We start from the raw sequence: 16182 nt of genomic DNA on the forward strand, positions 1-16182 counted from the left end.
CAGAAAGCGGCGCGGCGCAGTCAACCCAAAAATGGGAATGGCACGGAAGCGGGGAGCGGCACAAGCGCCATTTCAGTGACGCAGACACTAAAAAATATATATTTAGTGTAGATGATGTGGGATGGAGAGAAGAGAACGATGGAGCAAACAGAAGAGTTGATGATGGTGATGAGCGATGGAGAGAATAGCAGTTGCGATGGTGATGTGTGAAGGAGAAAAGTGTCGTGGTGGGAGAAAACAAAACCAAGCAACAACAAAAACAGAATTAGGTTTTTTTTTTACATTTTAAACCCAAATTTCGACCCGACCCGGACCAGTTTGCAAAAACAGAGAAAGTGGCCGCTCCAGGCCGCCTCGAACCGCTCCAGGACCCGATTTCGCAGCCGCTCAAGCCGCTTCACCATTTCGCGCTATACCGGTACCACCGGAAGTGGCCTCGTCGGACTTGCCGCATCGCGCCGCTATAGCGGCCATTCCAGCTGCTTTTAAGAACATAGCTTTAAAATATTCTTTTTTTTACTTTAATTTTACTTTGAACACTTGTCTTCCACCACTACGATTCTTTACTCCTAAATCCAAAACTTCTTAATTTTCCTAACGTCTCTATTACTACTTTTCTAATTTTGTGTCATCTTTTTCCACCTATCATTTGCACTTTCTTATAATTGTTCTAATAATATCAAATTTCCAATAAATATATGCATTGTCATGTTATGCATTAACTTGTGAGTTCATTATTCAACATAACATATTAGCACAAATAATTTCACTAATTGGTGGAGAGGAAAAAAATTGAAATTGTAATAATTGGGGGACTATATCTTGGATTTAGAAATGAGATGACCAAAATCGTGAATCAAAGAAAATAAGGGGACGAAAAAGGCAATTAAATTGAATAAAATTAAGTTACACCCACTTTAAACTGCAAAATATAATCAAAGAAGAATCTAATACACATACATGTTAGTTAGTACAAAAAGTCTGTACATTGGCAATCAATCATAACTGTCAAATTGTTAAAATTGATTGTGATGTACTGACGATGGTGAAAAAAAATTACACTAATAGCGCATGAAAATCGAACTCATAAAAGAATAGTGATATGCAATTGTATTCACAATTGAGAATACATACTCAGATATATTGATGCTTCGATTAACATCTCCAGTAATTGAATAAGTCCGAGAGAGCTGGCCTCCATAACCAAATTTGCCGGCAGGAAGAGACTCGGCCAAAACCACTTGGTCAAAAACCAATGCCACTGCTTGCCTGAAGGTAGCTGCAGCTGTACTGCAAAACAATTGCATAGAAACACAATTAGGGTACGAAAGCTAGCTGATTTAGGATAGAAACACATTCATGATCCACTGATTTAGACTTGCAACAAATCTCAACCGTTAAAAAAATTGATCAAACGGTCATATTAAGTGAAATAAAAAATATATATGACCCATTTTTTTTCTATAAAATAGGCTATTTATATAACCTTTTGATCGAGTGCTATTAACGGTTGAAATTTGGTGTTACACCTGGTGGCAATGGATATATATATATGTATACATATATATATATATATGTATACATATATATATATATATATATATATATATATATATATATATATATATGTATATATATATATATATATATATATATATATATATATATATATATATATATTGGCACCAGCCATTTTGTGTCAAACTTAGAGACTTACACCAATTATAATAATTTAGTGTAAGACACGAAATTCACCAAAGCGACCTTTGAATTCAAAATCATTATAAAGTAGGTCAAGTTTATAAAATTTCATGGAAATAAAAATTATTTGACACTTCATCGTACTACTTTATTTTGACCGACATACATTACTTAATAGATAAGTAAATGTTCCTTGTTAGATAGCACACTTACAAATATTCCCATTATTTAAAGTTTTATATACATCATCATGGAGATAATATCACATAATACATCGGTAAGATTGGTAAATTTCATTTTCTACCGGAAGTAATTAATTAGTGTAAACTCCAAGTTTATTACTTGGTGACGTTGGTGTATTTCATCCAGTCTCTATAAGAGGGCTTTTCTATGGATTGAAGGAATAGATATTGGTCACATATACATGGATGCCCGAAATTGGAAGTTATTTAAAGGTCACGACTACTTAAAAAATCACATTTTATGTTTTACTATTAACTATTTATAGAACAATCTAAGGACCGTGATTTACTTTCCTTGTCACATAAGAAATCATCATTATGTATGTGTATGTGTGTTGCTTACTTTCGCACGCTGTCAGAAGAACGGCTGTTTTCAAGAAGCCTGAGACAGATACCAAGAGCTTGAGACATAGTATCCTGAAATAACCAAATAAACGGTTATAAAAAGTCAGACACATATATAAAGGAGAATCGAGTCTGTCTTATTTCAAGTGAAAACATTCAAATTGAACTAAAATTGGAATGCATAATATTAAAAATCTAGCCAGCCATATCAATTCTATCAGTATTTTCACATAATGATTTGGCTGGATGTTTACATGGTTTGTCCAAACCACCGATGCCCCAAATGCCCAAATGCCGCAAGTGTATAAAAAACTTGATCTTCAAATTTAATCAACCATTTTTTATAATGTTATGGCATCAGATTTGCTCACCCCACTCAAAGAAGCACACAAGTTTGCACCAAAAGTAATGAATTGCCATTCAATATAATGCTGATATTTGATTGGATTAGGTGCAGGGTATGGGCAGCCTATAGGATGAAGATAAATGCTAAATAGTTCAGATTGAATACGGCCAACTAGCAAGTTGAGATAGAAATACAGGAAAGGCTTAATGATATGGCTTGCTTATCCAGGCTTACAAGCTGGTGCAATGGATTTGCCTGATAATTTACAAGCCAAATATCTTTGCTTCGTGAGTTTCAAGAACTTCTCTTTAAAGAGGAATTGAGCTAGATGATAAAGAATGAAATTAAAGAGATGCTAATTTTAGGTTTCTTCACAGGGAAGCAGGTAGAAGACATGCTATTAAACAAGGAATTGGAAGTGGGGGGCAAAAGAGTTGATAGAGCAATGGATAATCTAAGAACATTGACTTGGAATATTTATATTTTCCCAGAAATATTTTCTGGAAAAGTGATCACTGTTAAGCAGCCTATGATCAATTAATTTTATGCCTAACATACTTTTGATGATTTTTTTTTTGTACTTTTCTTTTTTAAAAAATTATTAATTGATTGAATAATTAATAATTATTTACATAATGTTTAATAAAAGTCTTCCAATGTTGAACTGGTAGACAAGGAGATTAGAAAATATTTTAAATAGGATAAAATAAAAAGATAATAAAAATGAATGAACTATAATGTATATCCACCATTTTCATCACAATATTAGTTTGCTTTATGGTTAGCCTTAGTGGGTTTTTATCTTCAATTTGAAACACACTTGGTGAATTTATTGCCGAGAAGATGTCTCTAAAGTTTTATTGCATGAATGTTATGTTTTACATCCACCATCTTATTTTAGCATTTTTATATAGTTTATATTTATGGTGAATGTATGGCTACCTGCAACCCACATTCATAATCACTGTTAAAGCTTCCGAAAACTAGCACTTATATTCAAAAAAGTTTTTTTTAGCTCAATTACACTGATTGATTCATATATAAATATATCCTAGTAGAATAAGACATGGTTGTTGTTGTTGTTATAATCTAATTTAAATATGTTATACATTGTTTAGATAATTACATAACTATATTGTGCATTGACTTATCCAATAATCCTAATGAGACCCATAGCTAAGCAGCTTTAATAAATTCACCAAGACATATCCTCGACAGAGTTAAATTTAGGAAAAGGTTCAATACCTCTACTGAGCAAACTATCCAACCAGAATGTCTTAACTATATCAACAACCCATATCACAATACATGGTCTTTATTTAGATTCATTACTTTTACACTGAACAATATCTATCTACAATCAGCCTATCTACTAATGTCAAGGTCCAGCTAGGATATTATAATACAGTTTACAAATGGCAAACAGTAGCACATAGTTCATATTATTGAATCTGACCTCATTTTCAGGGTGTAAACGTGACTGAAAAATTATTGATATTGTTTGAAGAGTCTTTAGCTGAACACCCTCATCCGCCATTTCAGCATGCTGCAAGGATTAAGCAGCAGGTTATCAATGCATATAAGCCTCCTAACTTGAATAACTTAAACATCACATTCCAGATCTTGCATAAACCCGCTACTATTGAACTCAACCGTCAAATTTATAGTAGTAAACTAATTGAACTTAGCAAGTCCAAAAAATAAACATTATAACGCAACCAAAAGTAAAATCTCACTGCAAGTTCTGAAACCATAACACAATCTAACTAGTTTTAAGCTTACGTCTTTCAATGTAGATAAAATCTCCCTCAGAGCAGATGGAGAAACGGCATCATGAGAAATCAGTTTCTGCAGACAAGATAGTCCAATAATGCTAAGCTTGATTGTTCGAACCTCACACGCCATCAAAAAGATTCGTAATATGTCCTCATTATGTGCGATTTCACTAGGACTTGATAATGTGCGAAGCTGCAAATCAGACATGTAAAGATTTTAAAATGCCATTTTCTATCTAGAGCAAAAAATGGACAAAAGTGTTTTTTTTTTTTGATAAGCAATGGACAAAAGTGTTACTTTGAAAACTGCTTCTTAGTATTATTACACTTAACATGTAACATAATAAAAATAGAATGTTGCAATGAACTTCCCATCACTAACGCTCTCCTAAATACTGATCCAAGCATCATTCAACAATTGGCAACAAAATGTTTTACTCATTTTCCAAGCAATCAAACGTCCAGCATTGACATTACTTTTAAACTAAAATCTACAATTCAATCTATACTCATGACATTGAGAATTGCAATAATCTACCAGCTAAGAAGCTGAAATTGAAATCCATAGAATTACATTTTTCTTCCTTTAAAGTAAGTTCATAAACTATCAAAATACTGCAGAGACTTCCTATTTCAAAAAAATGGAATCGCAATGCAGCAGAAATCCAAACGTTAGCTAAAATCAAATTCAATTAAAAAATTGAAGAAACTTCAACACTGAGGAGTAACCTTGAGAATTGCGTGCTCTGCACCGTCTTTAACGGCGGGATAGCGACGGCGAGCTTCGGCGGAGAGAGCACGGAGGTCGGATTCCAAGACCGCCATGAAAGCCATCTCGGAAGAGCGTCGATGGAGTGAGCTCTTGTCAAGGTGATCGATTGTTCGGAACTTTCACCACTTGGGGAGAGGAACGTGGTGCTGGTAGATCTTGAGTCTGCGAGAAAGGCACAGATCCGAACGCAGCAACTCACACGTGTGGGGACTTGGGTCGATGTAAGAATTGAATATTTGGGCCTAAGCAACTATTAAAGCCCGCTAACAAATGGTTCCGTTCTAACACATTTCGCAATTTCATCAGACACCCCTTCCCTAATTTTAAATTACTAAATACGAGTACATATCAAAGAAACAAGAAAAAAAATCTAATCGGGGGCGTTATAATGTTTTTTTTTTGTGTTATTTGTGTTTTGTTTAAACTTGAATTGTGATATTTTTTTATTTTATTTGGTGCAAATCAAAACAAGTGTGTCCATTACACAAAAATGAAGAGTTTTTTTTTTTTTTTTGTAAGATTCTTATTTTCTAACTTTGAAATGAATTTAAAAAATTATGAAAATGGTGGGTGACTTGGGGCTCTTCTTTGAATTATGGGATTAAGGTTTATTTAATTGTATCAATAACTTCTTTAAATACACAGTTTCGTTCGGGAACCAGAAATACAGATAGTCACAGAATCTATGGTAAATTGGAGCTTTCGACACGATGGAGCGGGGTGTACTTGCAATGTTAGCAGTTCAATGCTCAAGTCACTGTGTAAATGACTAGAGAGTATTCAAAGTGTGTTTGAAACTTATTCCCTGAAATGGTGTCATTCAATATATGTAGGGAAGAGGAATAACGGCATCGCTATCTTTTAGGCATGGAATGCGGGGAACCGTTGGATGTGCTTGAGCCATGAATCTCCTGCAACTGGGCTTGTGATAGTCTAATGGTCAAGAGAATGTGTCTATAAGCTAATTGATGATTTGATTGATACGTCGGGATCTGGAGTGTTTCGTCTCAATGTGGTCGAAAAAGGGAGATATGGTTGGCCAAAAACAGCTACCCCCTAAGCCATTGTGCTTGATATCAAGGCGAGTGTTTGGAGATTTTAGCCTTCTCCCACCAATCACCCTTTCCATGCTCCGGTTGTTCGAAGCATCGAACATATATTTAAAGGTGTAATTATGATCTTTCTTGGGAAGCAAAATACTTCAGTATTATGTGCGAGAGTTGTGATTATTGATAGCACATCTTTCTTTCTACACTATCAATACATAATTATAAGAAAAACTAAAGTTGCTTCCTTTTAGACTTTCCTTTCTTCTTTATTCTTGAGCGGTTACTCCTTTTCCCTTTTGAAATTTTTCCTTTTTGTATTTGAAATTTACAATACACGTCAATATGATCATAATTTCGTCAACAACTTATTTGCTTCTAAAAACTCATTTTCTATTTCTTTCCAGATGATCTCACAGATGTATGATGAAGAACCACACATCATAAAACTCAAATAGGTTTGGAAAAATCAAGGCTGATTTAACTCATCAAGTAAGATAGTCATGAGTGATTTTCAAGGCAATGTGAGGGACGAAATCTAAGTGATAACGAGATAACCAAACTTATCTTAGCATGTGTTGATGTGCTTTTTGTAATTTGCTAAGGAAATATCATCGTTGTTGATTGAATGATTTTCCTTTATCTTTTCATGATTTGTCATTTTCCTCCTTCTCCTTCTCCTCAAGTTTCACTCATTTTGGGCCGATCAATTCCTTATTTAGTATCTTTGAGTATGTCTTCTAAATATGCACCTATATCATGAAACAAAACACCTTTTCTGGTATTTTTCGGATAAGACCCATCAAAAGCAACAAGCATATATATATATATATATATATATATAAACATAATCATACTCTCTCATTGAACAACATGCATGTCTTACAAGGATAAGACAATTTAAATAAACAACCTTCAAGCTCTTAAACAACAAGGGTTTTACCATTTAGAAGTTTAAGAACAAATGAAATAAGGACATATGAGATAGAAAAGGGTGAAGGGTTACCTCAACTACCATTACCAAAGATAGTTCCCTTATTGTTATCACCAAATGTTGCAAAATATTTCATCTATGCCACAAAGTCAAGGATTAAGATAATGTGACCCGTAATATGACCTGAATATCTATCATCGAGATCCCATACTCTCTTTGTAGATACAAGATATTCCACCTACATGGTTAAACCAGGGAAATAGGTCCCCAATTCTCGTTGGGTCCTTTAGTGTTAGTGACATACTAGTTGCATTTAGGCAACCATAGGAAAGCGCCTTTGGGAACTAAAAATCTTTGAAAACAGCATTTTACAATGGTGTGACCTCACTTGCAATATTATAGACAATTAATATGATGAACATGTTCACTTTTGCTAGATGATTCCTTTAGAAAAAAAAAATACTTATTATATAAAGGAGTAAAAAACTTTTTGAATTTAGTCGGATCAACGAAAAAAGTTATTTTAGGTTGTAAAAAAGCCTTGTCTAATTTAGCCTTAAGGGTTTTCACTTCTTTATGCCAAATGTGGCAAGTCTCACAACCAAAAACGATGGTTGATTATTCTCATTCTCATCCTTTTGAATATCTAGCATATATTGTTTTAAAGCTTCCATATTCTTTTCAGTTTCTTCAACCTTAGATTCAAGATATGAAAATATTTTCTTATCTGAAGCTAATCTTTTAAAATATTCAACAGCATATCTATTCAAAAGCTAATTTTAATTGAGAATGGGATACATTATTTACAAGTTCGGGTTTCAAGTGACTTACATCTTTGTTTTTCTTGTGTTGATGATCCATGAGACATATATTTGTTGTTTCTTCTTCATTGCTCGAGCTTTCATCATTTGATAATTCATTGTTATCCCAAGCTATATAAGCTCTACGAGGCTTATTATACCTTTTATTTTGACTATTGCTTTTGTCCTTCTTGAGTGATGGACAATCCTGTTTATAGTGATCGGACTTACCACAATTGAAACTAAGTCCTTAGCTTTTCCCTTTCTTGTTGTCATCTTGTTGAACTTGTTTAGGTTGCTTTCGATAGTTGGTTAGGTTGTGGTCCGAGTGTTCGACACCATTCTTCCGTATGTACCTATTGTACCTCCTAACAAACAATCCCATTTCTTCATCATCGGATTTCTTGTCATCGCTTGAATCACTCTCATATTGCTCCTTGTTTGAGGTCTTGTAGATTGAATCCTTTAGAGCAATGGTCTTCTTCTCTACCTCCTTGTTCTTGTTTTTCTCCCTCTTTACTCTTTTCTCACGCTCGTCTAAGCTTAAGAGGTGTTGTTCATGCTCTTCGAGCTTCCCAAATAATGTTATGATGTCCAAAGTTGCAAGGTTATTAGCTTTCTTAATAGCCATGACTTTAGGTTGCCATTCCCTGTTCGAACATCTCAAAAATTTTTTGTTACCGTCTCATTTGGAACTGGCTCCTCAAGTGCATTCAAATGACCTAGAAGATGTGAGAATCTCTTTTTCACATTGGAAATGGTTTCACCCTTTTCCATATGAAAGAGTTCAAACTCTTGATTTAAGGTATTGATTATATCCAGTTTGACGTCATTTTTACCCTCATGGGCAACTTGCTATGCGTCCCACATAGCTTTAGCCGTCATACATAAGAAACACGATAATATTAATCAACTCCCAAAGAGGCTACCAAAATATTTCTCGCTTTCCAATCATATGAGTACTTTTTCTCATCTTCTGCATCCTAAGTTTCTTCAGGTTTTGGAATAGTCACACCGTCCTTGTTGGTCAATGTTATTTAAAATGAACCGTCTTAGATGGATTTCCATACCTCTCTATCAATAGAGTTGATAAGAATGCGCATACAATCTTTCCAATAGCCATAGTTTTCACCAATGAAAACTAGAGCTATATTATGTGCCTTGTATGTTTGGAAGCCATTCTTCTAATAAGTGTATTTCGATGCAAGGATAAACTAGAGCTCTTGATGCCACTTGTTAGACGATAGGCTAATGAGCTACAGAATGGGAGTGAATAGATCAACAGAGATTTCAAAGTGATTTTAAAAAGTTTTGACTAACGGAAGTGTCCCGGAATTGACTTTCGTCTATTCCGAACCACTATTGGTAGGATCGGACATGATACAACCACGAAGAAATTTGATACACTAATGAGTTTGAAAAATATCAATTACGTTTTTCAAAAACTTATTTGTTTGAACAGATACACTTAATCACCTACTTCCAATGAGAATGAGAATGATAAATTTGCTGAGGCAATTTATCAAACATGTATTGTGCAAACGATTTGTTGCACTGACAAATTAACAAACTCTTTGCGTTCTATAGTTAACTAGTCAATGTAATCTAAGTTTGGTTTATTGTGAAATCCAATTGCAATTTGACAATTGCAATTCTCTAAATAAAAATAGTTTTGTATCACAATTTAACACTTAGACTAGTTTTATAATTAACAATTATAAACCAATATCAATAGCAAATAACAGAGAAGTAGGGAAATAAGAATACAAGGATTTGTTTAGGCAGTTCGTCGTTCGTTCCCGCTATGACTAAGTGTGCCCCTAATTCCAAACGGGAATTAAGATAATGTTTATTACTTTGCAAATTGTTATTACAGGAGAAGTTAAAGCAATGAACAAACAAACTCAGTTTAATGTTGATTCTTTATCTTCTCTCCTCTTGATCTTAAGCAAGATCAAGTCGACCCAAGAGCTTTATTTGATCCTCTGTCTACCGTGACTCACTTGAATGAACCCATGTTCTTCAAGATCTTCACTCGGTTGAATCTTCACCAAAGCCTCTTGTCCAAAAACCCCTAAATCACCTTGATCTTTGAGGACAAAACCCTAAGAATTTTATTCAATGTAACCACCACTATATTCACCCAAAGGAATATTAAATTCCTATCCATGGATGTTATTCAAACTTGATCATGTATCAGCAACACAAAAATAATTATATGTAATTGTGTTGTGAACAAGAAGAAGAATGAAGATGGGAATACTTGTGTATCTTTCAGTTTGTAAAGTTATTTCATAATGATGTGCAAAGAAGTATATATGCGAGTGCTTGTATTGGTGAGCTGAAACAAGAATCATATGCCTAAAAATTCAACTTTTGTTAGTTACGCGTCGACCTCCTGGGATCCATGCGTCGACCAGAATCAGGCAGGAAGTTGCAACTTGGAGAGTGGTTCAATATAGGTCGACCTAGTGTTGTAGTGCATCGACCTAACTTGGACAGAATTCTCCAGCTTGATATTTCTGTATTGTAGGTCGACCTGGCTGAACTTATTAGTTTACCAGATTTAGGCAGGGAGTTCCAGTGTGATACATATTCAGTATAGGTCTACTTGATGGATCTGTGAGTCGACCTAAATTAGGCAGAAAGGCTTGTTTGTTATTCTTGTCTTCATGAGTCGACCTGGCATGTCTGTGAGTCGACCAAAGCTTACCATAAATATTTCTGAATGAATTTGTGGCTTCCTCAATGGACTTGTGCGAGATTGACCGATGGAGAATATTTGACATCATTCAAAATACATTTACAAGGTATGCACTTACACAAAGAAACTGAAGAACAAAGTTCCTCAAGAAGTTTAAAGTGGCAAACGACCATCAGTGAGTCATCTGAAGGTGTTTGGCTTTATTTGTTATAAGCATGTTCCTAATGCGAGAAGAAGGACGCTTCATGACAAGAGTGAACCTATGATTCAGGTAGGATATCATAAAACTAGAGCATACATGTTGTATCATCCAATTAACGAGAATATCGTGATGAGTCGAGATATTATGATTGATGAAAATTCTGCCTAGGAATGGAATTCTAGTGATGCAATTAACAAGCCTTTGATGAGTTATGGCATCGACAAAGAAATTCCAATTAAAGTGGAAGTCGAAGTAGTTTCTGCATTACCGACACAATCGAAGTCAAAGTCAAAGAGTTGGTGGCTAGCACAAGTCAACAACCTCAAAGAACTAGAGTTCGTCCAGCAAAACTTCAAGATTACGGAGTGACTGGTGATGATGAAGTAACTCCAAATGGAGAATTAGTTCATTTTGCTTTACTTGTAGGTGTTGAACCAATCAACTATATCAAGGCTTTAAAGAATAAACAATAGAAGTCAACTATGATCGAAGAAGAAAGATTCATGACAAGAGTGAACATATGATTCTGGTATAATATCATAAAACTAGAGCATACAGTTGTTCAATCTTATTAACGAAAATATCATGATGAATCGAGATATTTTGATTGATGAATATTCTGCCTAGGATTGGAATTCTGGTGATGCAATTAATAAGCCTTTGATGAGTTATGGTATCGACAAAGAAATTCCAATAAAAGTGGAAGTCGAAGTAGTTGTTGACATTTTTGACACAGTCGAAATCAAAGTCAAAGAGGTTGTGGCTAGCATAAGTTAAAGACCACAAAGAACTAGAGTTCGTCTAGCAACACTTCAAAACTACGAAGTGACTGGTGATGATGAAGTAACTCCACATGGAGAATTAGTTCATTTCGCTTTACTCGCAGGTGTTAAATCAATCAACTACATCGAGGGTTTAAAGAATAAGCAATAGAAGTCAACTATGGTCGAAGAGTTATAGTCAATCAAAAGAAGCAACACATAGGAGTTAGTCGAAGTGAAAATGGGTCGATTGTCGCTAGCACAATGTTGAATCAACTATGGTCAAAGTTGTCTCTCGCTCATCTTCAGGAGCCGAATATCGTGCCCTTACCAACACCTCATGTGAAGCATAATGGTTGTTGCACCTGCTCCGAGACTTCTCCGTCTTACATCCTTGACCTATCACAAATTTGTGCGACAACAATAGTGCCATCCGCATTGCCAACAACCCTATTTTTCATGAACACACTAAACACATTGAAATGAAATTCGGCTCATAATTTCGTGAATAGTAAAAACGTGAACAATAGGATGTACGGCCAGACCTAGACTAAAGAGAAGACAAAATGAAATTTGGGTCATAATAACCCAACTGGTTCAAAAACATCCAGAACCCGGCCCAATACAAATGACCCAAAATTAAATAAAAACTAATACCGCAACTTTAAATGCAATTCTGAAAAATATGTGCTCTGAATCTGAATTTGACTCCAACACGAAAGTTGTAGCTCTTTCTCTTAGCTTTCCTGCAAGTATTAGAAAGCGTCAATCGGATTCTCGGAGCTCCAGTTATGACCGTTTTAGTGCAGACTGCTAATGCTGAAAATAAAGTGCGAAAATGAAATTAAACCAAAAATAAACTAAATTAGAAAAACATTATAAAATATAAAAATAAGCAAAGAAAACCATAGAAATTCCTAAGTACAAACATAAAGGAACGTGCATCAAAATGCACTGATCAGTACCCCTTTAGCAGCGATTTTGCATTAGACAGCGCCTTTGGTCATCTTTTAGGCATCACTTTAGACAACACTTGCTTAAAAGCGTTGTCTATTCCCCCTTTAGGCAGCTCTTTTCCCCACTTCAGACAACTCTTTTCTCTTTAAGTGCTGTCTAATATGCACAAAATTTTTATAATATAATACTTATTTTCACTTACAAAAAGCCCTGCCAATATATAGAATAAATTTTCACCAGGTTTTAAAATTAAAACAAAAAAAGCATGAACCACCTTAAATATTTTTGTATCAACTATAACTAAGAATAGCTTGATAACAAACACATGGTTAAATTGAGTAAGAAAACCACAAAGTGTAAATATAAATGAAAGACAATACAAATGAAAATCCAACTTGACAATTGACTCCACTCCCAACTCAAATTCACTCATCATCCTCGTCTTCATCCACGACAGAATTTAGTGCCTCCAAGCGAGCAATCAACTTTGTCCTTCTCTCATCATAAGTGAGCTTATTCAAGTTGTACCTGATCGAAAGACAATACACATATTCAGCATATTTTACATTTAACATATTTATTATATAATCATGATAAAATGGCTGAAATACTACTAATTCATACAAGTGCCAGTGAATCAAAATCATATACCTCTTGTGTTGCTTTGGTGGCTGCTTCCCAGACTTTTTGATTGAGGGATCGGCGTGATAGCAGCATGAACCTTCTTGTAAAGTTCTTCAATTCCACTAGCTTCTATCCCTTTCTTGATATATTGGCTGAAGTGAGTTTGGTACTTCTCAGGCTCGTCTTCAATCAATGTCTACAAAAGAATATTACAAAAACTTAATAAAAAAAGTAATCAAAATATCATGTGAATAATTACTTACGAATTCAATTTTAAAGGACCAAAAACAATATTTTAACATACCTTCATATAGGCAGTAACATGTTCACCAAAGATATACTTCCTGTGAATCTCAGCTAATACCTAATATAATTTAACGCTAATACCTATATAATTTGACACTAATACCCAATTAAGCACTTTGACAAAAAGATAGAATCAGTTGAATCGGTGGGCAATTATGGTCATAAAATGGGAAGCTAGCCACCTGAAGAAGGAATGTAATGTTTCAGATGTAAGAAACTACTTAAACAATTTTCATTGAAATATAATACGAGATAAAAACACAAAATTCAAGTTAAATAGAAACGTGATATAAGTAATATAGGTTGTCTAGCATATTGAACAAGACTAAAAACAGATGGTATGAATGATAGTTAATTAAGAATACATAATCTAAATAAAATTTATAAAATCAAAGGTTAAAACTAAATAACATCACATTAATGGTTTTTAAAGTTGTTAAAAAGAAATTACAACAATGTTAATGGTTCTAACTAACACAATTGTCTTCTCGAAAACTTAAGTAAATCAGAAATTACCTTGCCCTCAAACAACGATGCATCATACAACCGCTCCAAACAGAGATTATACACTTTGTATTTGTCCTACAAATCAGTAATCAAGTCAATTACAAAATTTGACAAGAGAATAAGACAAAGACTCGTCAAAGTTTCAAAGTTTCAAGAGACAATATTCACTTGCAAGGGTTGGGATTAATTTCAAATATGTTTTGCTTTGGTATAGATACTCAAATGAAATAAAACAACATTACATACAAAACAATATAGATTTTGACTTATAAAAAAATAGGTATAATAACCCGTAATGTCAAGTGTTAGAGCAAGCCTTTTGTACCTTATAGTTAGTCTCAAAAAACTTGATCACTTCTTCCATATGATTTCTGTAAAATCCCGGCATTGCATACATATAAACTAGAATGTCAGAACAAATTGTGCATACATCAGCCGCAAAAACAACCAAAAACCCTTTCTAGAAATTGTTCATATTCATCAAACATCAAACACAGAAAGATTCCCAGACCACAAACATCAAACCATAAAACCTAATTCATTTTGTTCATCATCCAAAACAACAACCAACAAACACAAATTCATTGAAAACCCTAAACATTTTCATCATCATTTTCTATCTACACTAACCCTTCGGAATCGTTGATAAGAAGAAGCGAGATTAAAGAAAATATACAAAAAGTTGGAAAGATCTCACTGAATCATCACCAACAATCATCGAACCCATCAAGTCGCAAGCAACTCAACTCAGAATCTTCATCGCATCTCATCATTGTTCAATATCGTTTCAACAAAAGCGAACGACGTCGTTCAACCTCAAAATCATCATCAGCTCTCAAATCGCAAACCCAGTAACATGATTATCGCCAAATCGCGAGACATCACGTTCAACAACATCAAACCAACAAAAGCATTCAGCAAACAAACATGCAAAACGATCAGAGTTGATGAAGAACCGAGATGGAGGGGAACGTCGGAGATCGAGGGAGAGCTGGACTGGAACAAAGATGAATGAGGATCGGATCGCAGCGACTCGACCGGAGAGAGAGATAGTCGTCCGCCGCTTTCTGTTTGAGAGTGAAGAAGGGTTTTCAGAAATGTGAAATGTTTCTCTGAACCCTAATCCCTTTTCAACTTCTATTTAGTTTTTTATTTATTATTTTATAACTTTTCAATTTTTATTTAGCAGCGCTTTTGAGATATTTTTTTTAAATTGATTTGACTTTAGACAGCGCTTTTGAGAAGCGTTGGCTAATGTGGTCCTTTACCAGCGCTTTTTAAAAAGCGCTTTCTAAAGCAACCCTTTTAGCAGCGCTTTTTAGAAACGCTGTCTAAGGTCGGCCTTTTAGCAGCGCTTTTACTCATTTTCGTGTTTTATTTTTTATTTTACTTATAGCAGCGCTTTTGTATAAAAGCGCTGTATAAAGTGTGCTGTCTAAAGGCATTTTTGGCGTAGGGATTAAATACTAAAAAAAATGGTAACTAGAGTCAAAGAATAACATAAAAATAGACCAATTAGAATATTTTTTTTAAATCAGGAGACTAATTAGAACATAAAAATAGACATTTTACCTTAAATATGTCATTAGTGAATTTTTCACAAATTTTCTATCGAGTCATATAACATTTCCCAAACAACGAACACATATTAATAAATGAATTTTAAAGTAATAACTAGTAAGAGACCCGTGCTCCCGCACGGGTAATTTAATTATGATATTATGTAAATAATGAAAAAAATATAGGAGCACGGGTAATTTCATTATGATATTATGTAAATAATGAAAGAATATATATAGTAAGTTAAAATTTTCAATTGATAATCATAAAATAACACAAGAATGAGTCTTAATGTCATAACACTTAGATAGTATCAAATATAAATATAAAATTTTAGATAATAAATACAAAATTTGAAATGATTTACTTTTTTTTAAAATGAATAATAATCATATAGATTTAATTAAATTAAATAAATATAATTGTGAGATAGAGAAACAATTAATATTTAAAAATAAAAATTTTGTCTCTTAAATTAAAATAATGATTGATTAAAGTAAAATAAATATTGTTTTCTTAGTGACCCGTGAGATAAATATATTTTTAATGTTGTTAAAATAAAAAAATTACTATACTATCATGCAATTGATATGGTATAAA

General features: G+C 33.9%; 1 protein-coding gene and 1 pseudogene across 2 annotated transcripts in view; both read right to left on the reverse strand.

Moving 5' to 3' along the window:
* LOC131627411 (uncharacterized) overlaps positions 1 to 5384 on the reverse strand; it is a 44480-nt gene extending 39096 nt beyond the window's left edge. For both annotated transcript variants that reach the window (XM_058898270.1, XM_058898269.1), the window contains exons 1-5: positions 5139 to 5384; positions 4417 to 4602; positions 4091 to 4180; positions 2287 to 2360; positions 1135 to 1290 (exon numbers count right to left, since the gene is read on the reverse strand). In XM_058898270.1, the coding sequence (XP_058754253.1) occupies positions 1135 to 1290; positions 2287 to 2360; positions 4091 to 4180; positions 4417 to 4602; positions 5139 to 5243 (611 nt within the window). In that variant the 5' untranslated portion in view covers positions 5244 to 5384. The remainder of the gene's footprint in view (positions 1 to 1134; positions 1291 to 2286; positions 2361 to 4090; positions 4181 to 4416; positions 4603 to 5138) is intronic.
* Positions 5385 to 12991: 7607 nt separating this feature from the next.
* LOC131627398 (large ribosomal subunit protein uL18-like) lies at positions 12992 to 13642 on the reverse strand (annotated as a pseudogene).
* Positions 13643 to 16182: the final 2540 nt, after the last annotated feature.

Source organism: Vicia villosa, unplaced genomic scaffold (genome assembly GCF_029867415.1).
Source record: "Vicia villosa cultivar HV-30 ecotype Madison, WI unplaced genomic scaffold, Vvil1.0 ctg.000363F_1_1_3, whole genome shotgun sequence".
NCBI classification, from domain to species: Eukaryota; Viridiplantae; Streptophyta; class Magnoliopsida; order Fabales; family Fabaceae; genus Vicia; species Vicia villosa.